General features: G+C 31.0%; 1 protein-coding gene across 1 annotated transcript in view; it reads right to left on the bottom strand.

Moving 5' to 3' along the window:
* The window catches only part of LOC107443081 (solute carrier family 7 member 14), an 84858-nt gene that overhangs the window by 5464 nt on the left and 52661 nt on the right, over positions 1–26733 (bottom strand). Inside the window, exons 2-10 of the mRNA XM_016056829.5 lie at positions 26522–26662; positions 24492–24645; positions 18100–18330; positions 17804–18012; positions 14661–14819; positions 13638–13834; positions 10223–10347; positions 6200–6593; positions 3235–3486 (exon numbers count right to left, since the gene is read on the bottom strand). Of these exons, the coding sequence (XP_015912315.3) occupies positions 3235–3486; positions 6200–6593; positions 10223–10347; positions 13638–13834; positions 14661–14819; positions 17804–18012; positions 18100–18330; positions 24492–24645; positions 26522–26641 (1841 nt within the window). The 5' untranslated portion in view covers positions 26642–26662. The remainder of the gene's footprint in view (positions 1–3234; positions 3487–6199; positions 6594–10222; positions 10348–13637; positions 13835–14660; positions 14820–17803; positions 18013–18099; positions 18331–24491; positions 24646–26521; positions 26663–26733) is intronic.

Raw genomic sequence — 26733 nt, 5'->3', positions numbered from 1 at the left:
TGTCATTTTGAACCTAATCCAGAAGACAAGGGAATTCCTGGATCAAGTATTAGGAGAAATTTGCCTTCGTGGATTTTTTGATTAAACCAACCCGCATTTGCGTTACGCAGAGAACCAAACACGAAAGATGTGTCCAAAATCAGGACATTTATTGATTATCTATCGCTCTACATAGTTCGAGTTTAAATCACGGGTTTGAGTTTTTTTCTGCTAATATTATTTATCACTGCTCTTCATACTCCGAACTTGACTTTTGGGAGTTATTTTATTTTTAAACATTCTAAAAAAAATTTAGTAACTTTCTTGTATGGAACAGTTTCAAATATGTATATACATAATTTAATTTGTTACACATTGTGGTTCACGCAAAGTCCTTTCACACCTGTTTCTTAGTTTCTTATCTCCCTTTTATATTTTTTGTTTAAACTTGTTATCTGTTTCTATTGATTATTAGCTTTGCACGTGTTTGTTTCTTTAATTTCTATTTCATCATTTGGTGTTTAAATAGGAAGAAGGCCCCTGTTTATGGAACTGAAACTATAGTATGTCCATTTATGTACTTTCATTTGTGCTTTATTGACGTTGCTTTTTTATTCGGTCTACATAGCACAATAAATACCTTTTCCTTAGCTAGGTAAAATTAACGTATAAAATAGTATTCTAAACGTTAAATGCAGACGCTACAAGAAAGATATTGAAATTGTTTCTGCAATGGAAGTTGTAATTTTATTTCAATGTAAGCTTCATGAGACTTGAAGTACAATGTATATTTTATGCGAAGTTTGATTACTCTGAGAACAGCAACGTTTTATTTCTTGCATAAATTTTAGCTATTTTTTTAGTATATTCCAATAAGACCAGTCATTTTCTTAATATTTAACCAGTTTCAAGTTGTGACTTTTTGTTGAATTCTTTAAATAGTTATACTTATTCAAATTAAAATTCCAGACTTTCAATATTTTCAATGCCTGCGCACAAAAGTGTAAAAAATATTATTAGTTCAATGTTGAGGGAATATTTTGCATTAGAGCTACAATTTTAAGGATGTCGTTATTAAAATTTTATTTAAATGGTTACAATAATTAGGAATTTGAAAGTAAATCCAGAAATCTTAAGACTACCAGGGTTTTCTAGAAACAAATACAAATAATTAACTAATACAATTCATGAGTCATATGATTTAAATATTAAAATACTTGTTTTTGTAATAATTATAATATTATAGAAAATAATTATAGAAAATAATTATAGAAAATGGGTTATGGTAATTTTTAATAAGTTAGCGAAACTTGAATTGAGCGAACTATTTATTGCAAACTATGGCAAACCATCATTTTAATGGGAAAAATATGTTAATTTTAAAGTGTAACAAAAAATTTATCTGATATTCTCAAAGTGCTTAATTTTATCTAAAAATCAATAGTGATAGCATGATGTGCTTTGGAGATAAAGACAACCTTAAAAACTTTTAACCAGTACGAAAGTTTGTGCGTTCATATGCAATTTACCGTAACCAAATAAACTCATAAGTTAGAGTTTGCAGAGACGTCTCCATGCCTCATATTTTTCATTTCATCTTAGAGATTGTAAACTAGTTTATTTTTGACATTGTGAGGGAACCTTCTACGTAAAATTTGAGTTTCAATCACTCTCTTTTAGAAGCCCCTGGATGAATGAAAGCCGTAATTTAAATTTTGAAATACAGTCTTCTGAATAGTTTCATTTTTAAGTTTTGTTAAAATACTGGGCGGTTTCACCCTAAGTTTGTAATTAAATCATGTTTACAAAAAAAAGTTCAATGGAGGATAGGTTTATTGTGCATTTGATAAATATCTAACGCAATATCAGGAATACGAAATTGTAATTTTGGAGACAATCACCATTTATACGGAAAGTAGATCAGTTTAGTCAGACTCTAAAACGTCTACAGAAAACATTCCCATTCTATATATTTAAAAAAGCTTCCTTTTACATTTAATTTATTCAGCAGATTTGTTTGCAAAGCATATTTTGTTCATCTAAAATTTGTGACACCATAAAAAGGTCATTAATCAATAAATTAGTGACATCATAAAAAAGATTATTTATCAATAAATTAGTGACATCATGAAAAGGTCATTGATCAATAAATTAGTGACATGATAAAAAGGTCATTAATTAATAAATTAGTGACATCAAAAAAAAAGATCATTTTTCAGCACATTAGTGACGACATAAAAAAGAACATTTATTAATAAATAAGCGATGACATAAAAAAGATCATTATTAGTGACATCATAAAAAAGATGATTTATCAATAAATTAGTGATATAAAAAGATCGTTAATCAATAAATAATTATATTATATATTATCAAGAAGATCACTCAACACTAAGAAACTAAAATATATTAATAAACTCTGAATTTTGAAAACTTCCTAACCACTGGTAAATGAAAAATGATACAAACCCCGCTATAGTGAACCTTCAAAGGACCGAAATTTCGGTTCACTATAACTGAGAGTTCACTATATTCGTTCCACAAACAATTTTAACTAATGATTCCGAACTCCTTCTTTTCATTATACATTATTTAAATAAATGACCAATAAAATGAAACACAAAAATGACTGAAAAATAATACGTAGTAGCAAAAAATGTGTTAACTTGCTTTTATTTGTTATTACTCTTCGTCTTGTGTACAAAAAAAATTAGTAATCTTTAGCTGATGCAGGGAAAAATTTGTTCATATATCTGCCTGGGTAGGCCTTAGTTTAGGGATGGAAAAGTGTAATAAAATAAGCAAACAAGCGAAAATGATTAACGCTACATTCTACTCTACAGTTGGTTTTAAAAATCAGTATAAGTATTTATTTTGAAGTAGACATTTCAAAACTATATTCAAGAAAAATGAAGAAAAAAAATTCGTTTTAGACAGAAAAAAGTTCATAATATCCAACTTCCTCACTTTTTCAGTTCACTATTTCCACAAAAAATAACATTATGCGTGTATAGCAAGGCTCTGGACCGAACTATATCACTATATCCGGGAGTTCACTATAAACCGTGTTCACTATAGCGGAGTTTGACTGTATTTTAGGATGAAGTTAAATGAAATTCATATTTTAAAAGGTTCTTTAGGAATAAAAGCTTGTTTTAGTTTGAAGGGGGAAAAAGTTAGTCATTTTATATTTTTGAGATATAATTTTCGAACTAAAAAAAGGTAGCAATCGTTTGATGGAGAGAAGAGACTCACCTAGTTTGTGGTTGGAGTGAAATGATGATGAGGCAGAAAATGATACCGAATAGGAAGACGAGCAGGAAGAAGATCGCTGCACCGCTTCTGTTTTCTAGAGCGGGCATCGCACACACTACGATCAAATCCATGATGATGATAAGCAGATAGAGCACACCCACCATCTTCATGACAAAGATACCTGTCGCTGCTGATGCCTCGCCTGGATTCACCCAATGGTAGGGCAAGAAACGTAAAAGTCTCATCATAATCCTTAGGACGATAAAGTAATAATTAGCCAACTTCGATTGAATAAAAGGAATAACAACTCAATATTGAGTAGTGAACTGAATATTAAGCTAATGCAAATTTAATTTACTAAAGTTCTATAAATCTAGACCAGCGGTTCCCAATTTTTTTTGACTGTAGAAATGAAAGATCTTATTTTGGCAGAACCCTCAGACTTAGAATAAATTTCATTAGCGTTTGTGAACTTATTAACTAAAGAGTATTAATTATTTTGGAAAAATATAATGATCTAAATGTTTTTTTATTATTTTGTTAAGATGTCATGAAATAATGGAGAATGAAATTATTTCATCGCTTAGTTTTATCAAGATTATTCCTAAAAAATGGTTTTGTATCAGTTGAATTGACAGGTCTAGAGCGGTTAGATTCCGTTAAAATAAAAACAATAAGGGCGAAAATACATGTAAAGAATGTTTATCATCGAAACATGCTTCTTCATTGTTTAATTTTGTTATTCCTATTTGATGGGAAATACTAATTCAATAATTCATAAATACATTCTTCTTCATAATTTATTTATTATATTGTTATTAGGAAAAAAATATTGTTTTGAATTTTCTTTTTTCACACAGATTTCAATTAAATATAATTTCATAAAAATAACGAAAATGTTAAATAAATAATGGATTGTTAATTCGATACAAATTTAACTACAGGTTTCAAAAATCATAGCTGGTTAAAAGAAGTCTTAACTCTCGAAACCCCTATGACCTTAGGGTTCCTCGTAACACCATTTGTGAACCGTTAATCTGTACAAATCTTCCAGTTTTTTTTACAGATGAATTTTTATTGTTTCGATATGTTTTTGAACCGAAAGTGTAAGAGAAAAAGTTTAAAACCAAATATAAAGAAAATCATCAAAAAAAAACTGTCCGGGAATTTATTAGTACCCAAAATCACATTTTAAAAGCATAACAAAATTTTCTAGGATAATGAAACATCAAAATCCCCGTTTTGCTCAGATATGTATGCTCTTTTTAATTAATGTATGTAGTAATGTTATGTAAGTGGCTTATTCTTACATTGTCCCAAACTTTTCTATTCTTGTGAGCTCATGGTGTATTTTAAAAATTGTTGCTAAAAAGAATCGCTGTTATAACAGATTATAGCTAGGCTCTTATACATATACTGCTAATTTCATGTTAATGAAAAGTAAAAAAAAAAATCAGAACGCTCTTTATTCATTAAAAAATTTCACGTGATTCGTCTTATCGAATTAGAATATACATGTTTAAAATCATTTAAATTTTATGAAATAGAAATACTGTGAGTTTCAAAAAGCATGCATTAACTATAGCTACAAATTTTCTTGCTGTAATACATGTACTGTTCACAATTACCAAGGTTAGTGCATCCGATTGGTATTATTGTGTGAACAACATTTTCACTCCTTACAGTTTAAGGGCTTGGTTCAATCTAACGAACCACATGTTAGTCGCATTTTAAAATTGTCCAGAAGAACGTTTATTAAGAGCTACGTGGAAAACACATATAAAAAGGCAATATGATATTTTTCAGCGTTGTGCTGTTACCTAGTGAAAATTCCAGAGACTTCAAAAGTAGCTTTATAGAAACAATACAAAAGAACAGTTAGATGTAAAAATATCACCTTTTAAAAAAGTGTATTTTATTACTATATCTCTCAAACGAAATTAGTACGTATCAATCGAAACTATGCTTACTATTATTATACTTTATATAGTTGTATTACGCTTATAATAAAAACATTCACTTTTATGATTAATACTTTATCTATTCTTCAGAAATTAAGAGTAAAAGAGTAATCTAGGAGTAAAGATAAGTAAAAAGGAGTTACAAATATTTTGTTGATGCACATTTCAGTAAACTTTTTTTGATTATACATTCTCATGAATCCCTTTTAATTGAAAGTTAAGATACTCTGACCATTAAAATTTTTTATAAAATAAAATTTAATGTTATTAGCATCAAAACTTTCTTGCTAGAATCAGAACACTTATTTATAAAAAATTATCGCTCATAGGCTGCAATAGTGGCACAACTCAAAAAACACGCGTTTTGGACTAAGAACAGGTGTAAAAATGAAATGAAAATACGCATTCTTTTCAGAAGCAATACTAGCACAACTCATAATTCAATTTGAAGGTTATCTTCGTTTAAGCAAGCTAAAGCATTTCTTATGCATTTTCCTTAGCAATGAAAACTTTAAACCCACTAATCTCAAAACATGATTTTTTGAGCTGTGCCGCTATTACAGCCCATGACCGTTATAAGCATTAATAAAACAATAATTAACTATAATACTCGCTCAAAACACTGATTAAATAACACCCTAAATAACCTGATGCAAGAGAGCAGCAGAAAATTAGGTGATTTGAGCTAACTCTGTGAATGTGTGTTTTAGAATAAATCGCTTTTGGAGTGCAACTGCTTCTGTATTAAAATTCTTTTAAAAAATAAACATAAATTTTAAATAGCAAAATAAATGGGATTGAATTTTTATAAACGTTTTAAGTGATCACATTAGGTCAGAAAGACCGATCCCTATACAAAAGTTTTAATTTTTGTGTAGAATCATCTTAGTTTTTGATTTTCTGTGACTCTGCAGAATTCGTCTTATTTGCGTTGCTATGTTTTGTTTGCAGAGAATAATGTCTTGTTGAATATAATTCTGAACCAACCCAACATTATTACTAACCTTTGTGGTAAGCTAAATACTGCTGCTAGAGGTGGGGCTTGAGAAGAAGAGGGAGGCGGAGGAACTGCACCATAACTTGTGTCTGTACCATGCATCAATAGATCATCGTCTCTCTGAGCTGCGTCCCTGATTAAATCGGGTCGTTGATGATCCCCGAAGTCCAGATCACCTCTTGGACTTTCATCGCTATCTGAAGAATCGTATCGGTTTGTTCGTTTCGTATGAATGGTGGTTGTTGTAGTTGCTGGAAAAACGGGTGCAGGATGCTCTTTAGAAGGAGTGGGACATGCTGAGCGAATAGACTCAGGTAGTAGTTGTACTAGAGTAGTTCTAGGTGGTTGGTAACGCAGCAAAAGGACGCAGGTTGATACAAGAGTATATGCCATTAGTGTGCCTACAAAACGTATTTATTATTAGAAAGGATGAGAATGAAAATTCAGGTGAATAAGACTAAACAACTTGAATAAAGCACGAATAATGGTCCCAAAAAAAAGATGTATGGTAGTTTCGGTTCCATAAACAAGAATCTTCTTCAGTGTCAAAACAGGGAATGCATGTGTTTGTAATATTCTCTGTTTTGAAACTGAGCAGGTTTCTTGTTTATAGAATCGAAACTATAGCATGTCTGTTTTTGCACCATTATTTGTGCTTTATTCGTGTTTAGCTCATGCAGCACCAAAAAAATCCTTAATTTCATCTGGTAAATTCTGAAGTAAAGGATAGAGCAGAAGTAATTTTTTCTGTTAATAAAAGATTTATAATCAACCTTTTGCTAACGTTTAATCTTAATCTAGTAATACATTCTATCATTCTAATCCTAGCAACAAGAAAAAATAATTGTTGTAATGTGTATCAAACTGAATGCTAAAATGATTGAAAAGTATCGTTCGAAAACTAGTCAGGAAAAAATATTATTATTGAAAAATATATTTAGGAGACCTGGGCTCTTAGTATCCAAATATTATAACTAGCAGTACAGTAAAATTTACTTCAAATTTATCATTTAAAATCATAATTGTATTAATAGAACATTGTAATCAGTTAGAAAAACGGAAGTGTGTTTTAGTATAACAGTAATTATTTAGTCAAATTGTTTACATACAGTACACAACAATAATCATAATACATAATCATAAGAAAGTACAATGCAAAACTTATGTGAATTAAACGAGATTACTAAGACAAACTAGTTTTATAATTCTGAAAAAGAAATTTTAAATTTTATAAATAGTTCTAGAAATATGTGAAGAAATCAATAAACCGTATGTAGTATGTTTTCCAAGTTGAATATGTATCTCACTCTTTTGTAAACTTAAAAATCTGATTCGGTTAAGCAAGATATATTTTTCAAAGAAAGTAAAATTTTGTATCTGATTTCTAAACTTAAGTTAGTAATAATTTCACTCGATTCCATAACTTGACTGTACTAGTTATGTAGACAATATGTTTAAGGTCAATCCCTCAAGTACATAAAAATATTAGTATTTGAAAATGCAAACATGATGTAAAAATACTATATAAAAAAAATTATACAACGTGTAATGATCTATTCAATGACAATACACATTATTTAAAAATAACATGCATACAACTAAGCAACATTTAACCCCTTCCTTCTCGCTCCCGTGAAAATGACGGGGTGAGGTTTCGCCCTCTATTTCTCTCTCCCGTGATATTTACCGGCTGGAGTGTTCAGTAGTAACGCGCCAATAAGAATAAAACTAATTCATTTCTTTCATTTTATTTCTCATTTCACACACCAGATGGCAGTACCAGGATATTTTTAAGGTAAATGTAGATAGTTAGTTTATTTTAAACTAGATGTCAGCACTAATCAAATACGTGTATTTGTGATATGATATAAAAATAAGCGCTTTTATGACCGTTTTCTTGAAAATTAACCGATCGTGAAGGGATTAATATGTTTTGTCTCTTTAAATATTCCTGATAACCGAAAATTTGGATTATACGAAATTCCGAATACCGTCATGTAAATGAAATACGACTTTTGACTAAATTTTTGCCTATGTATTCAAACAAAGTTGTGTTATATCAGAACAAATCGGAATTTCAGCCACAATTTTTAAATTTGTCAGTTAGAATTGCATTTGAACGTTTTTCACTTAGTCGCTATATCTGTGTATGCAAATGAAAGCGAATTCGATGGTTACTTTCCGACGTTATATTGCGAGTCCTATTCAGATACATGCTTTAGAATTCTTCTTCTCGATTCGTATTCACATACAGCATGATTCTTATTTCATGAATGCGAATATCTTATTTATCCACGAAACGCTTTTATGATTTTTTAAAACTTTTTTTATGAAGTTAAAGGAATGAGAAGTATTTAATGGAAAGATTATTTTTTAGAAGTAATTTCGGCTTTTATTATTCGGATTTGCGAGATACTACTGCACCATCAAAAATAACTCTCACTTTTGCTCTCAAATGTGTTACGAAAATGTTTCCTCAACTCCAAACTTCATTGCAATGCATTGTCGGAGATGGTTAACCTAAAATGATGAAACTAGAATTAAGATTAGACAATCGAAAATGGACGAATTCAGCCTACCGGTTTGTATGGTTATAAAAGTCAAGGAGTTTTAATTTCGTTTCGGGCGTGGTTGAAATTTACCCCTCTATTCTAGCTGTACTTGTAGTGTTGTGACATATATGATGCCCTCGATAAAGTGATTATTATAAAAGTTGGATACATTAGGCATTAAGAGGTTTTTTTTCTGTTTTAAAAAATAGAATAACGAAATATTTTTACTTTTGACGAAATTCGTTTCGTCTTTATTTCGTCACTTTGACAAAATATACGCTCTGATCATATAATAGGAGACTGTTTCGTCAGAAACGTTTTGTGATATTTGAGTATCCATTTTTTACAGTGTGTATTTTCGCTGTTAACTGATCGTTGAAAAATATTACCCACTACCGAGAAGAACTATAACCCTTACATTTTTTCTAATATTATTGCCTGTATATTACTGCCATTTAATTTTGATGAGTTTTTATTTCACAGTGCTCTTAGAAAGATTTTAAATACACAATCTTTGGTTCTGGACATTGCACCTTTCTTATCAGGAATGACAACTGAGACTGTCATGCATCATTCCTACTCACATCTATACTTACAGGGGGTGATCAAATGAAAAGGTACGAAACGACACGGTGGGTACAAATGTAGACTTTATTCAAAATATACACCATAGGCCTGAGCACAACGATCCCACTGATGAACAAGCTGCAGGATTCCTTGTTCCCAGAACTCCTGTGGCCGAGACGAGACCCAGTCCTTCACAGCGTCCTTGAGTACGTCGTCCAAGTTGAAGCGCTTCCCTTTCAGGCGTTTCTTCAGTGGACCAAACACATGGAAATCACAGGATGACATGTCCGGACTGTAGGGCGGATGGTCCAACGTCTCCCACTTGAACTTGGCTAGTTCCATGTGTGTGACTCTGGAGACGTGTGGACGCGCGTCATCATGGAGCAGAACCACACCCTCTGTGAGCAGCCCCTGATCTTTTGTTCTTAAGAACCTGCGTAGGCGTCGGAGTGTCTCACAGTACACATAGGAGTTAATGGTTTTTCTGTGCTCGAGTTTCTGTTCCTCATACGGACTGCTGCATCATTTAGACGCTGCTTTTGATAAGAGCCTCTGCTCTCTCCTGCGCATGCGGGTGCCCGCGCACGCTCCGACCCCCGTCAGGGACTCCAATCGCATCCCGATATGTCTCGCTACGTTCTCCCATGGCGGAATATGCAAATATTTAACTGTTACGTTTTTACGTCGTTTCGTACCTTTTCATTTGATCACCCCTTGTAGTACGACATACTTAGTTCGAAATCAGACCTGCTGTTTTGCGCAAACATTATTTTTTATTCTCCGTTTTACGTCGGCATATTTGATCAAACAAAATCATTGCAACTATCATGAAATAATCATTTAAAAACATATTATCTAGTCAATTATATTTTCATAAAAAGAGCTAAGAGCAAAAATGTCACTGTTTTTACCAATTGACATCATTTCCACAAGAACATCGAGACTCATTATCAGTGATACAAAAGCTGTCATGAGTCCCAGAATGCATGTTGCTTTGGCTGGAGTTCCGGTGAAAGGCCATACCACTGCCAGTGTTCTAAAAAGAGATATATATGAATGTCTATTAACATTCTAAATTATATATGAATGTCTATTAACATTCTAAATTATATATGAATGTCTATTAACATTCTAAATTACATATGAATGTCTATTAACATTCTAAATTAAATAGGAATGTCTATTAACAATCTAAGATATATATGAATGTCGTATGATAAATAACTTGGTTCATTGCAAACAGCCGTCGTCATTTAGCGATACGCCTGGCTAATTTAAAATTTTTCCAGTATTTTATAATCAGCCGGGCACTTATCACGCTAATTTATTGAACCCACATACTCTTAGGCTAATTCGAAATGCTTACCCACTTCTCAATTAACTCTGTTTATTTCAGACTGTTTGCAGATAGTCCAGAGTTCTGAAGACTTATCGTAAAAAGTCTTATTAAAGGTGCAAAATTATCCTGAATAATGTTCGTACATTTTGTAATAAATTTAAATCCACGCAGGCTGTTTGTATAAAGCCTAAATCTATTGGTTATCTATGTAAATAGTGAAAATTTTCTTAATGAGTTTGGTGCATTACAAAAATATCGGCGCTATTTACGTAGAGCTGCATTTTTCAATTAAACTGCTGAGCAATAACAAATAAATTGTCAAAAATATCTTAAAATAGAGAAGTTAATAATGCATAAAATTAATGATTTGCATAACATTTGTTAATTAAGAGAGATTTACTCTTAGTGGTATTAGAAGATTCTAACAACTGCGTTTTCCTCAAAAGATTTTATGTAGTCGGAAAATTTTGTATATAAAGCATTTTAGCTCTTAAGCTACATATTTGATTTATTTATATGTGTTGGTGAACGAAATCAATTTAAATCGAATTAACTAAATCGATAATTTATATATTAAAACTAACACTTTGCGACCATCAGAAAAAATTAATTTACAAAGCAGAGCAAGTATTATTTCAAGGTAAAATAAAATGGTAATGAGTAAAAAATGCAAAATATTTGTTGTCACTTATTTGTTAATTTGTTTTCATATTAAATATACCTTTACACTTGAATAAAAATTTGCATTTTGCACTATAATTTAAATGCTTTTAGAAACTCGGAATTTCAACGTTTTTTTTAAAAATTGAAATTAAAAATAGTTTTCAATTGCGTTTTCCAAAAATAAAGTTTAATAATACTCGCAGGCTCGATAACTACTTTAACCGTATGCAAAATAGAAATATAGTTCCGATTTCAAGTATTATGTGTACAATACATATTAATTCTAAGATAAACAATGATTTACTTTCCATAAATCGTCAATTTGCTAAAAAAAAATACGTTTGCTTTTAAAAACCTTTTATATAATAGAAAAAAATTCTATAGTATCAACCAATTTAATTCTTATAATAAATTATAATTAAAATTTAAAATTCCAGCAGCCTCATGAAATATTTGTCATCACTTTTTTTTAATTTTTCCGGTAGCTGTCATCCTTTTTACATAAGTCATATCTGTATTTTTGAGACTACTTTTTACAATTTTTTACTGTGGATAGTCTGCTAACTCATTTTATTACGTTTTTCAATGTTTTCAATATATATATATAAGTTCAAAATGAAGAATAAAACAAAGAAAAATAATAGACATGAAAAAAAGGGGGTGGGAAATAATAAGTAAAAAAAATAACAAACAACATTTTATTACAAAAAAAATAAAATGTTAATTAAAAAACCGGAAAAAAGCCGGGGAAAAAAAAGATATAATCTTTTGTTCAGCCCACACGATTATATCCGCAAAACAGAGTGCTTTCTGATATTGTATCAATAAAGCCAAAGCAAAATATATTAATACAATAGTGTGAGGAGCACTCAAAAATTTTTTTTATAAAATAACAACAAATAAAATACATCATAAAAAGTAAAAATAACATGTAAAAACAGATAATAAAATAAAATAAAAAGAAAAAACAATAAAAAGGGGGGACTATAAAGCGAGTAGCAAAATCATAACTTACATGGACGGATATTTTTCAAGAATGATTCAAAAATGTTTTCGCAGAAAGATTGCCAGATTACAAAATATGAAAACAAAAGATGAAAACAAAAGCACAAATTGAGTGTAACAAGAGGGTTTTAAAGTGTCGTTCTTACTGCACTGCTGAAGTGATTTGTTATTCTGAATCTTGATTTGTTAGTTACCAAGGATGGGCCCGAAATGGCTGTGCGCAAGGTAATATTATACTGGATAATTTTAAAACTTGATCATAAATAGCTTTAGAAGATAGATGTTTATTTAAGAAAAAATATAAAATAGAAAAGAGAAACATAAATTGCCTGCTTTGCAAATAATTTTAGCCGCGGATTTGCACGATATGGATTAGCACATAGAAAAATTATTTAAATTATCAAAGAAAAATTTTAATAGATAATTTTAACACGGATTTGCCCGAAATGGATTTGCGCATGGAAAAATTAACAAAGAAAAAATTTCAGCAGATAATTTTAACCACGGATTTGCCCGAAATGGATTTGCACATATATATATATATATATATATATATATATATATATATATATATATATATATATATATATAATAGGTATGACTAGAAAATAAACCATGAAAACATGAAACAATGTTAAATTAAGATGATTTATGCTCAGTGAAGTTCGCATTAAGATTGCATAAAAGCCCTTTTATATATATTAAATATACCTTGACCAAATAAGTCTAGAAAACCTTCTGAAAATCGAGGTTGATATTGTTTCATGAAAAATAAGGTTTTAGTCGTATTCATGCATTGGTAAGAAAGTATGATTAAAAAACATGTTTTATCTCATTGTATCATGATTTTTTTGCAAAGGATAAATTTTTGTAACATTTTAAAAGTCAAGGATTATATTGATTAGTGAACTTTCATCATTAAAATAATGTTGCGTTTAAAAGTTCAAAAACAAGGTTTGCAATAAAAGTCAAGAAATATTTTTTTGTAATGGTTTATGCGTGCCTTTATTCAATCCTTAAAAAAAGAATATTGGCATGGAAAACTATGACTATCTGCTTTGTAGGAATATTGATTAACCAGTCAAACTTAGGGTCAATAAAAAAAATGTAAGTACAACGTTTGCCATAAGATTGTTTGCCATCTGGAATGGTATTTAGAGAGAAATAATAATTCATTTTAACACAAATTTAATAAAGGTAATGTATTTATGTTACCATGGTATAAAAACTTATTAATAATATTATATTTAAACATAAATACTTGCATATCTAATCTAGTGTATTTATGAATATAGGAAAGGAATGAAAAATGAGTTCACCTAAAAATGAGTCCATCTTTTGCCATTGCATATACAATTCTCGGCATAGGGAACATGGAACCAAACATGCTGACAGTTAAACCTGCGAGTGCACCGATTGCAACAATATACTTAGAGCTGTAAGCACCTTTTTGGGCGAACATTTCTACTAGAGCTGATTCGGCGTCTATTTTTTCATATGGAATTATGAGCGTGAGCTAGGAAAAATAATTTTAACATAAATTAACAATCGAACGTAATAAAATGCAACTTATAAATATTCATTTAATCATATAACTGAGCGAAAAATAAACCATTTTTAAGGAATTAATACCAGAAATATTCATAAAAAAATCATAAGTCACATTTACTATTGTTGTCACAAGCTTGAATAACCATCCATGTTTAAAACGATAGAAAGAAATTTATCTGTCTAATATTATTAACGAAACCTCAAGATGATATTAAAAACTATTAAGGATTTATCAAAAATACATATATAGCAAAGAAAAAATACATAGCAAAGAAATAAATTTGAGTCAATTTTTATTAGAATAAATCCATCAGAATAGTAAGTATGAAAGTATCGAAGTTCGTAATCATGAATTATGAATTTATTTAGTGCAGTTTTTCCTAATGTAATATAAGCAAGATGTAACAAAGTGAGAAACTTAATATTGTTCTACAAAGCTTTAAGACTCCTTAGCACATTTTAATTTATAATTATTAGTTGATATGAAATAAAAGCAGAAAAGGCCAATCTTAAAAATATATTTAATAAACTTGGTAGATAAAAGAAGTTCATTTCAAAATTAAAATATATTTGAAGAACAAATTGAATTAATTTGCTAAAGTATTAAAAAAATTAAATTAGGTATTTTAACAAGCATTTACTTAGAAAAAATATTTCGAATTGTGAAGAATCGAGAAGTACAAAACTAAAGAATATCTTTTTATTGGAGACTTTTCTCCGTCAAAATGCACTTTAAGTGCTCTTAAAAAGATCTCCATTACCGGTTTGGGTAGAGGTACTAGATTACTCACCATCATACTAGAAGTAATGTAGGCAGTTAGGACAATAACCAAGCTAATGATTACAGCCATGGGAATAGACCATTTGGGATTTTTCGCCTCCTCTCCAGTTGTTGCAATAATGTCGAAACCAATGAAAGCATAAAAACATACAGCTGCGCCAGACAAAACCTAAAAATTGGACTGATACATTAGATGAAAAAAAAAACAAATATTAGCTACCAAGAAAATATATTTTTATAAGAGATTATTTTGAATCTAACTATACATAAACATCTTTTGAAGAAAAATCTTCGTCTCGTAAAAATAGTAAAAACATATATTATGACGAATAGTAGAAGTCACGTTGTCTGATCTATGATTCAAAGAACACAAATGTGTTTGGTTGTCATCAGCATAAAATTAATAAAAGCGATAAAGCGATATATCAGTAATATTTATTTTTCACATTCCTTGATAAATTCTTTGATACTTATAAGATTCACAAAATTCAGACCTAGCTTTTAGCTGTAATTCCTCTCTTCTTCCTACCCTTAATTTTTATCAAATTATATGGAGAAAATAACCCTCTGTGTTAGGCACTCTGATTTAAATGTATCAGTCAGTCAGAAAAAAGTTTCTTTTGGATTTTGGTAAGTCATATTTACTTTTAAAACAACGTTATGTGAAATTCAGTTAACAAATGCAATGGAATACCTGCAAGTGACTTAGTGTGGCTATCTATATTCTGATTGGTTGTTGAAATTTGACATTTGTTTACGTTAGCATTGTTCTTCCCATTATATTTTGAGTAAGCCTAGCCCGTTCAGTATCAATTCTCTTAAATGATACATCATATCTTTCACTATATATCTTACTCAACACAAAAACAAGCATGAAGCCACGTGGAGCGTAAATTATTCATCGAAGTTGTCAGGTACACAAAACAAAAATATATCACCGATACAATAAAATGCTTTAACAAATAATAAATCTAAAATAAGCAAAAGACGTAGTTAAGAAAGAATTATATTTCAACAAATTCGATGTGCAATGCGACGCTATATTTAAATCACGTCGCGTTAATTAACATTGAAACTTATGTGGAGAAACTTTGCTCAACTTTAACTAGCCATTTTGATTATAAACAATCTGTTGACGTCATAAGTCACATGTGAGAGGGTATCTGGTCTTCTTGAAGTGCAAATGTTCAATTGAAATAATGAACTCAAAACAACTATTTGAAATAACGCAATATTAAGAACTAATTTTCCGCACTATTGCAAAATAAACACTTTAGAAATATAAAGAGAGTAACCCTTTGTGATAAAATGATTAAAAAATAACATTTAAACAACCACAAATAGTAAAATTCGAATAAAACCTAGATTCGTTTCGGTATGACATAGATATACCATTATCGGTAGCACAAATGGTAAAACAGAGATGACATAATACAACAGATGTTACACTACACTGATTGAAAGAAATATACTGGTAAAGAGTAACAAACAGTAAAATTAGTGCTTTTCAAATATTTGAAAAATATAGTACCATATTTTTCAAATATTTGGAAAACATCAAATCATGAAAATTGTCATCTCTGCCATTTACCCTACTGATGAAGGTGCACCTAATGGCCTCGATGCCTGTTTTGGTTTCACTAAAATTTTACCATCTGTTATTTTTAAATGTTGTTTTCAATCTATTTAAATTTAACGAGTTTTTGTAGAAATCAAATAATGAATAAGAATTTTAAAAGCAGGGTTGTGCATGAAGTAGTTATGGTAGTTGAGCAAAATTATTAGCTTCAATTTTTATTCCAGTAAACTCGAAAATTGAATCTGTGAAACCAGTTTTCAGTCTGAATACAATAATAAATTTTGGGATCTTCTAATTAGATTCTTGCAACTCGAGAAGAAGTGAAGTGATTATGTTAACCATGTGATATAAATCAGATTTAATTAGACACATGTAAGCAACGTCACGCATGTGTGTTCAAATTGATTGGCTCCTGAATCGACAAATGCCACGATTTACCTATAGTAACAACACTTGTAGGTAGCCAATTGAGTAGTTTTTAATATTGATGATCCAGTTTAAGGAAACAAAAACTATTTCAAAGCAGACTTAGAGAGTCTGTGACCAAAGCTAGTTAAAAATATAAGTGATAAAAACATATAAGATAGGAGAAGATTGCTATCGTAGGGCTGGCTCTTTCGTTTTAAAATTATTAGCAGCCGATATTCCATGAATGTTATGTATACTTTTTGTAATTTGAATATCTTTATCATTACCGTCTACCGGTAACGAAAATTTTCAAGACCGATATTCCAAATTCGATGAATTTCGTGGATTATTGAGCTAAGTATTTCTTAAAATACGAATCTCCAATGAATAAAATATTCGGCAAATAGGAATTTGTTTTTAAAAAGAAGTGGTAATAAACAGAACCACTAAAAGAGATTTTTGTTTGAGATTCTCGTTAACGATACACACTCTTGTTAATTCACGTCCAAACGAATTTTGCACTTTTCTAATATTTCAATGTATGCAAACTATGTATATCGGCTAAACGTTAAGCGTTTTAAATATTATTGATAATATTTAAAACTATATCATATTAATACTGATTGTTTCTTTGTTATAAGGAATTTAATGAACTTACATATTGATTGTTAGTTGCTTTTATTGAATAGTTCCTACGAATGGGCTGGTGACCCAACCATAGAAGTATTTTCCAGGCTAACATACTTTGAGTTGTGTAAAAAATGCCACTGTATCTAATTTAGTAAAAGTATATCGAGAATAATTAAATCTAAATTAAATAATCTAATATTGATTATCTAATATTGATTTTCTAATATTCTAGATAGATGTACACATATCAAAAATCTAGAAGCATTAGAAGTTTTCAAAAAATTGTGTAATGATGCTGATCCAACCAATCCCAAAATATCTTAATATTTTTAAATATTTTACAGATTTGTATGAAGGTGATACGCTATTTTTTTTTTAATAGCTACCTGCAAATTTATAAAAACTCCCTGGCTCAATAAAGGAATCCGGTTCATAACGTCTATTCTAAACTATTAATTACCATGTTTGACGCCAAATTCAATTACTTAAAGTAAATGGCACAATGATAACAACCTCTACCATTTTTGAAGCCTTACCCCAGACCATCCGAAAGGCATAAATCCACCATGCTCACTCCAGTTTGATGTGTCCACGTAAAACAAGCCAGCGGCCATGATGAATACCCATACAGATAAATTGACGGCATTTAGAATATTGGTGAAAAGTAGAGATTTCTTAACCCCTGCCACCATCAACAAGGTCATGAAGAATGTTATTAACGCAGCCAGAAAGTCTGGAGTGTGTCCTATGTAAAAATATAATAAAAAAATATATGATGATATCACTTAATAGTAATGAATCGCCAGTAGAATACTTTTATTTTAATACTCACCAACCAAAGTACCAACACCATTTTTTATTGCAAAGCTAATCGAACCTCCAGACATAGCGTCAACGCAAGCACTGATGGCGCAAGCGCCGGCAGCCGTGCCTATAAGATATTCTAAAACCATGTTCCACCCAATCACAAAAGCTATAAATTCACCAACTGTGACATAACTGTACATGTAGGCAGACCCTGTAGTATGAGGTACTCGGACACCGAATTCTGCATAACAAACGCCTGAAATATAAATATGAAATGTATAAAATAATGTAATAAACATTTGTATGTAATTAAAAATAAATAAAATTTATGATAGGAAGTGGACAAAAATTAGAGAAATTATTTTAAAATACTTACCACTCTATAAGAACGCTTAAAATTTGATTTACAGAATAAATTACTTAAATTTTATTACGGTAATGTTTATGGTTGGTTCTTTCATTTCAAAATTCGGCTAATCAGTACCTTCTAATTCAGGAAGTGTCAAAATTATCTGTTCAACTTCGACGCTATTATACACCGAAGAGCCATTACATTATGACCACCTTTAGCCCTCAAAACTGCTAGCACCCGCCGTGGCATTGATTCCACAATGTGCTGATAGGTAGTCTGAGGTATCTAGTACCAAGCGCTCACCAACCGCTCCTGCAATTCCCTCACATTGCGAGGGGGTAGCGTGGTAGCACGAATTTGGTTTTCCAAGTAGGACCGCAAATGCTCTATAAGGTCAGGTGAATTTGGGGGCCAAGACATAACTTGAAAGTCACTGGAATGTTCCTCGACGATTCGACCCTTATGATATGGTGCATTATCCTGTTGGTAAACGCCATCCCCCGCAGGAAAAACTGTTGCCATGAATGGGTGAACCTGGTCTACAACTATGTTCAAGTAGCTAACAGACGTCAGGGATTGTTCTAAGCGGATTATGGGTCCTAATGTGCCCTATGAAAACATTGATCCTGGGCGAGAAACCATGAAAACCTGGGCGAGCCCATTGTTATAGATGGAGGGTGGTCATAATGTAATGGCTCTCCGATGTATGTTGCTATTATATTGCTATTATGTTGCTATTATATGACTTAGTTAGGAGTAAAATATTTGTTGAGTTCAATGATTTCTTTTCTCATGATAAAAGCCTAAGGAAGAGTTTGATTTCTTTTACAGAATGGTTTTTTTTTACCATTCTAGTTATTGAAATATTGGAGTATAAAAAGAAATTTTCACTTTATAACTAACTAATTATAAGTTTATGCTGATTGGCGTGTGGTTTCAAAGGGTGAAAAATGCCGTTTTTTGTGACTAAATGCGGGTGTTTAATAATGACTTTAAACATTGAGTTAAGCCATACTCATAGTATTTCTCCACAGTTATTTTGATATCTCACCGGACGCGCATTGCAACACTCTATATGCATGCAATCACGTGATATTAAATTTTAGTGTTAGTTTCAATTATACTCAAACTTTGTAAACAGGAGACATATAAACAAAAAACTAAATACCTCTTGCATTTAAATCATAGCATTAAATGGTGAAATGTACTCGCACAAAAAAAAGAAATGGTCTTTTAAAAAAGTCGACTTAATGAAACGTTTCCAAAAATTCAATAGTTAAATTGAAAGAAATGATACATTAATGTGAAGTTTGCGTGCGTACTTGAATGCTTTCTAATTGTGCTTTCCTTCCATTTATCGAACACCGTTTTTGTTCAAAGCTATGCACAATAAAAAATATCAAATTTATTCTTGAATAATTTGAAGAAAAGTACATAGTTTAATTGTTGCAACGATTTAGTAATAAGACTTAGTTTTTTTTTCTCTTTCTTACATGCTCAACAGTATTTAATTAATTTGTGCCTAAAATAATTTTGAGAGAACCTGTTACGATCGCGTACTACGATGTACTTATACATCGTATAAATATACTGTATTTGAGTATGTTTTTAAAATATAATTTGTGAATATGTCCTTATGTGTTTGGAAACCTATGAATAATGAAGAAGTGAAAAAAAAAACGGCTTTATGTTTGCATTAAAATTATGTTACTAAGTATTCTTCGTGCCTTACAAATTTTTAAAAGTATTATAGAAAACGAAATAAATTTAAATGTGTTGGAATGTTAAATATTCATATATCTTAGAACTTCAACACAAGGTAGGTGGCGCAGTATGCGTCTATGTAACACAGGAGTAATCTTGTAAAAACCGAAGACAGCAGTCCCCCCAAATAATCCACTAAAAACTTTTATTGTTTATTATATACTGACATCGTTATTCAGAATTTATTTTTACTTGACTTAAAAAAAGTATAAAATGTGGAACTTATCTGAAAATCAAAAAACTATGACTATCTTGAAAGGAAATTTATGGCTACTCTAACATAATAAATTTCGAGGAGTCAAGTAAAGTTGATAAGCCTTTGATTAGTTTCGAATTGTAAAATGTAAAGAAAATTAAAATTATTGTTTATTAATGTTTTTTTAAAGGAAAATAGCACAGAATTACTTTATCTATATAAAAACTACAATTTTGCATAAAGGGTCCTAGGAAATTCTTCTAAATATATATATATAAAAAATTTTGTGCTTTGGAAAGGGGTCCGCAATAAATTTTGTCTTGTAGCCCTTAAAAGCTTTGTTCAGCCTTGGATGTAATTATCTTCTACAGTTTTTGTGGGCCCATCATAGACACTAATCAAGGACGGGGGAGGGGGCTAGATTGCTAAGCATTATTTCAATATTTCCTAAATTCTAGCTATTACTAGGTTACCTAGCGAAGAGGTTATCGAAACGAAACAGAATAATGCTACCATTAGGCTAAACGTTTATTGTTTGTTAGTAGGGTATGAATCTTTAGTAAATGTATAACGAGCTGAACTGAAAATAATTTTTTATAACTGTAATGACCAATAATTGAGGGGAAAAATTAATTGGGCTTAAAAAAAAGAGAACATCAGCTGAGCAAAGATCTTCATGTCCTTGATTGTAGCAGTGGTAGCCACAAAAGTTCATTTCGCATCAAAACAAAAAATATATATTTTATTTACTACCAACATGTTATTTTTTCTAAAAATTAGGAACTCTGCGTGAATTAGTTAGTGTTAGGCCGAAACTGAATACTCGTGTAATATTTCAAAATTACGTCATTTCAAGCTGTTATTGAAGGGAAAAAAACCAAGCTTATTGTGTTAAAATTTCTGATTCTTTGTTGATTATCATGATTATTTCTTATCGTAAAATTATCGAGCAATTCTTGTTATTGTGTTAAAATTTCTGATTCTTTGTTGATTATTATGATTATTTCTTATCGTAAAATTATCGAGCGATTCTTGTTATTGTGTTAAAATTTCTGATTCTTTGTTGATTATCATGATTATTTCTTATCGTAAAATTATCGAGCGATTCTTGTTATTGTGTGAAATTTTCTGATTCTTTGTTGATTATCATGATTATTTCTTATCGTAAAATTATCGAGCAAATTCTTGTTATTGTGTTAAAATTTCGGATTCTTTGTTGATTATCATGATTATTTCTTATCGTAAAATTATCGAGCAATTCTTATTTCTGCCAATGGTGAAAACACTCGAGCGGTAAACGCGCTCCAAAGATGCAAGCAACACAAGTACCATTTAAGTGGCAGCAAAGCGGAAACGGAGGAGAGCGCTGGTGTAAGCTTGATATTTTTCAGATCGATATACATTCGCTAATAAAAGCACTGGTACAGAAAAGTCGGCTACAGAATCTACGTCGGGTTTTTCTGGCTGTCTGCCAGAAATTTCGGGTAAATGGGGGTGTAAAGGGTAAAGGACTGTTTTTATTGCTTAATGATCATGAGTTGATTTTAGTTACCTTTTTTATTATGCCTCTTTTTTTATGGAATGAAAGTTGGAAAATTTATGCGTCATGAGCTATTCGACTTGAAGCTTCATAGAAATATGCTAATTCTTGATCTTTATAGATTGAATGTTAATTGGATTAATTAAGCCCTTTATATTTTCTATGTTTATTGAATTTTGCGTAAAAATATTTAGAGCGTTGGGAATGAAATCTTGATAGATCAATAAAAAATTTGGGCATTAATATGAACGTCTCTTTGTGAAATTTTTACTATTTACAAAGAAAACAATAAAAGGGAGGAGAAATATTAACATAAAATTAAATCTGAGGATGTTTCATTGTTTAAGCAACCACTTCAAAAGTTTTGTAGCCATCGTGAATTATTTGTGCGTTGCCACTTCTTACAGAAATAAATCCAGTCCTTTTTTTTAAATTATCATAAGTTGTTGTAGTTCATTTACGCCACACTAGAGTTGCACAATAGGCTATTGGCGACGATCATCCGAGAAACATCCCTGAGGATGATCCGAAGATATGCCATCACAATTTTGATCCTCTGCAGAGGGGATGGCACCCCCGCTTTGGTAGCCCAACGACCTGCACGCGAAGTCGAGCACTTTACGGTACAACAGTTTAACGAGGACCTATAGCGCACACTTTCGGTCCCTACGCAGACTGATCCAAGTGGTCACCCATCCGCACACTGACCGCAGCCAGTGATGCTTGACTTCGGTGATCTGGTGGTAACCGTGTCTAAACGATCAGTCCACTGCGGGACTAAATTATCATAAAACATACTGATTAATTGACTGTCACGAGGAAAATTCCACCAGGAAGTCTTACCAAAAATAAAAACTGTAAGAAAACCATCTCGTTTCTAAAATGTTTTCGGAATGGAAGGAGTAAAACATTTGTGACTACCATAACTTACTACAGTTGTAATATATACAGATTAATAAGTCATGACAGTCGCAATAAATTTACTCCTCTAAATCATAGAAATGAAATTGTTTTACTATCAGTCTTCCTCTCATTTCTATAAAAGAGTTTTTCTTGTGTTGGTAAGTCAATATAACTTTCCTCCAAATAAATTCTTTGTGTGACTGGATGTTTGAAAAAGTACAACAATTATAACTTGCGAACTATTAGATTTTAAATTTTTTTTCTTTTTAAAAATCTTGAAAAAAAATTAAAATGATCTTGAAAAAAAATTAAAAATTAACATTTTTCATCGAAAAATTTTTTTGCACAATGCATACATTTCTCAAAACTGTATTTACACTTGAAAACTAGTTTCAAAATATGTTTGAAAACCCAAAATAATTAATAAGTTATTTTCAACTTTCATAAATATCGCCCAAATCCCCCTCTCTACTTCAGTGTGATTCTCCTATTAACTTAAAATAAAAAAAATCATGGAAGTATATCAATGCAAATAAGTGAAATAGTGTTTAAATAATAAAATATTTGGAAACTTAATCTTAAGTGTCAAAATTATAGGAAAATTAATTACGTAGATAGCAGAAAAATTAAATAAAAAGGAACTTGATAGACAGGAATTTGAAGTCTTAAGTTACAAAGTGGCTTATTTTTTCATTCAAAATTAATTCGAAGTACTATTTGTATGAAAGTATTAGGTCAGCAAATTCCACGAGCCACTTAATCACGAATTATTTCGCTTTGGCTACTTTTTCCCGATATCCCACGCATACCAGTAGCCTCACTTTAAATAATAGAAAAGAAAAAAATGACTTTAGGTTGAAGAACAATTTATATGCTTGAAATACCCTAGCATATAAACTTTGTTAAATATATGATTTCATGTGGTTAGATTGGCGTAAGTGCTAATTTTTGGCACTTTTTATGGAAGTTTTTCCCACTGCTAGGAAAAAAAGTTTAAGCATTTAAGTAAACGGAAATGTTTTTAATTCATCAACACTGGAAAAATTATCGCATGCTTCAAGTAGTTATCCCATGATTATTTGTTTCTCAGATGTATGCATGTTTGATTTATCGAAGGGCTATGATGATCAAAATTTATTTGAATTAAGTTTATAGTAGTGCCAGGGCAACTTTGTTATTCTCTGTAATATATAAACATTACTACGAAATTAAGTTTCTGATGAGTTTTTACTTGCAAATCGCTGATGACATCCATGGCTTTTCAAACAAGCGTAATATCTGACATGAGCACTTGAGAATCGGCCACAAAGATTCAGAAATCAGCATAACGTATTAATGGATGCGATAGGGTATTTTAATTTTAAATACTGGCTATATGTAATTTAGGAATCATGTTATTGTAAATAAATTGTTAAATGACTCACGAAAGTGACATCTAAACAACGTAACATTTTGATTTTAAGAATTAGGATAGGGGTCTTTACCAGAAAACAATGAAGCTACTGCAGCTACTATGAATGACATATAAACAATGTAACATTTTGATTTTAAAAATTAGGATAGGGGTCTTTACCTGAAAACAATGAAGATACTGCAGCTACAATGAATGACATATAAACAATGTAACATTTTGATTTTAAAAATTAGGGTAGGGGTCTTTACCTGAGAACAATGAAGCTACTGCAGCTACTATGAATGACATGACCACGGCTGGGCCAGCTACTTTGTGCGCTACCATTCCAGCGACTAAGTACATTCCTGTGCCGACACAACTACCAACGCCTAGAGATGTCAGGTCTAATGTCGTCAGTACTTTCTATGAAACGAAAAACAAAAAAAATTACAGAAACGTTTCATTTAATCTATTCTCTGACCAGTCGAAAACTGGTCAACTTAACACTGATTTTTTTCCTCATGGTCAAACAAAGGGCTATAATTTATATTTCTGTCAAAAAATGGCAGCCTCGGTACAGACTGCTATTTCTGAGACTTACAGATAGTTCACATTAAAAAATGACAACAAGTTCTTACCTGTACTATACACTGATTACACGTTTTTATAAATTCTAGTGCAGGTATAGTAACATGTAACTAATATTAAAGTCAGATATTGAAGATTAACTTAATAGAAGGTACTATTAGAATGCAGGGCAGCTAGTTATGTAGCCTGGTCTGGAAAGAAAACTATCATTCGTGTCCCTAAATAATTATAGTAATTAGTTTGGTGCAGATAAATAACTAATAGAATTTATCTTTAGATTTAAATTCAAGGTAAATACTACTAGGTTACGGTTTTAATAAATCTGGAATTAAAGTTTGTCCTTATATTTCGAGGCAAAAAGGTTGTAAGTAATCTTAGACTCAATTAATGACATATTTATTGAATTATACTATGTAACACATTTTCTGTTTCATTTATTCAAATACTTGATATTGCCCAATTCGGATTTAGGGATTTCAAATTTGAAATTAGTTTTTCTCTTAAGGCTGTGGATTTACTTAAATGACATTTAGTTCATTTTCTGCCGAAATGTACTAGTTTAAAAGCGTTTTATATATAAGGGGTGGTCCTGTAAATGCTGTGACAAATTTCTAGAAGAGTTAGGACACACCATCAGGATTAAAATTACGTAGGAACCCATACCTGGAAATATCATCGTACGCGGTTAGTGAAGCTTCCCTTATGACCTGTTCAGAAGCATTCGAGAATAAATCCATTATAGGGAAGTGCCCTTGTGTATGACATTTCCGTACAAGGGTTCCTATGTAGTTTTAATCTTGGTGATGCGCCTTAACTCTTTTAGAATTTTGCTGCAACATCTATGCGACCCCCGTTATACATAATATTTCTAAACTTGCACATTTAGATTATAAATAGACTAAAAAGTTTGTTTTAAAAAAACTGTAGCTGGGAGATAGAAACCGATTACAGATTTGAAATCAGCGACACGAAAGCATCTAAGACAGTGGTTCCCGAACTCTGCTCCGCCTCGCAGACCCCTTGCCATGTTTTTCCGTTTCATGTAAACCCCTGCCTTCCTGATATTGATTTTTTGCAAATTCATCAACTTCAAATGTTTTTTTGACAGCTGGTATAGTGCTACTCACTGTGAAAGATTTAAATTTCTAACTATAGTGAAGTGTAGTGTGAAGAAAACACATGTTAATTTTATACATTTATTAATTAAATTCAAACTAATTTAATTAATATGTAAATGGAATAAAATAATTGCACAATAAAACCTGTACTCCGCTACTAATATTATAATTGCGGAAATAAGTTTGTATACAAAACCGTAGTAGTGTATTGTCGGTCTGTTTATTACGTTTTCACGTAAAAAGTATGTAGCAAATCTTCGTGATCTTGTGCGCACATAAAGTTGGAAGTCTAGCTAGCTAGAGTTGACATCATAGAGTTGTCCCCGTATTTCAACTCTAACCCCCAATTTTTTTTCACTTGAGATGAACCCCTTGCAGGTTGCCGTCGACCCTCGGGGGTCGATATATACTACTTTCGGAAACACTGATCTAAGATCTGCTTAAAAATTGCATGCATGAAAAGTAAAAAAACATTTACCACAGTTTTTTCATATCATAAAGTATCTCAACTATTTTAAATGTGCTATTTTTTATGTTTGATCTTAATTATATAAACTATGTTTCTTATTTTACATTCTAACTAAATGCCCTACCTTCAATTGCGTTGCCGTTTTTGCTTCAACTGGATCAGCTAATTCCACATCTTTCGTCCTTATCAGCTTCCCAACTATCACCAGCATTTTCTGGCGCACGCTCTCGGATATCACGAACATTGTCCTTCTTGGCTATTTGACCTAGAAAGACAAATTCTATGTGAGATAATAATTGCACTTTAAATATATATCAATTTCAACATAAAAATTGC

This window comes from Parasteatoda tepidariorum, chromosome 9 (assembly GCF_982258835.1).
Source record: "Parasteatoda tepidariorum strain Cologne lab strain chromosome 9, Ptep-v5.0, whole genome shotgun sequence".
Classification (NCBI taxonomy): domain Eukaryota; kingdom Metazoa; phylum Arthropoda; class Arachnida; order Araneae; family Theridiidae; genus Parasteatoda; species Parasteatoda tepidariorum.
Note: the sequence above shows the minus strand (reverse complement) of the source record. Positions and strands in the feature narration are given on the sequence as shown.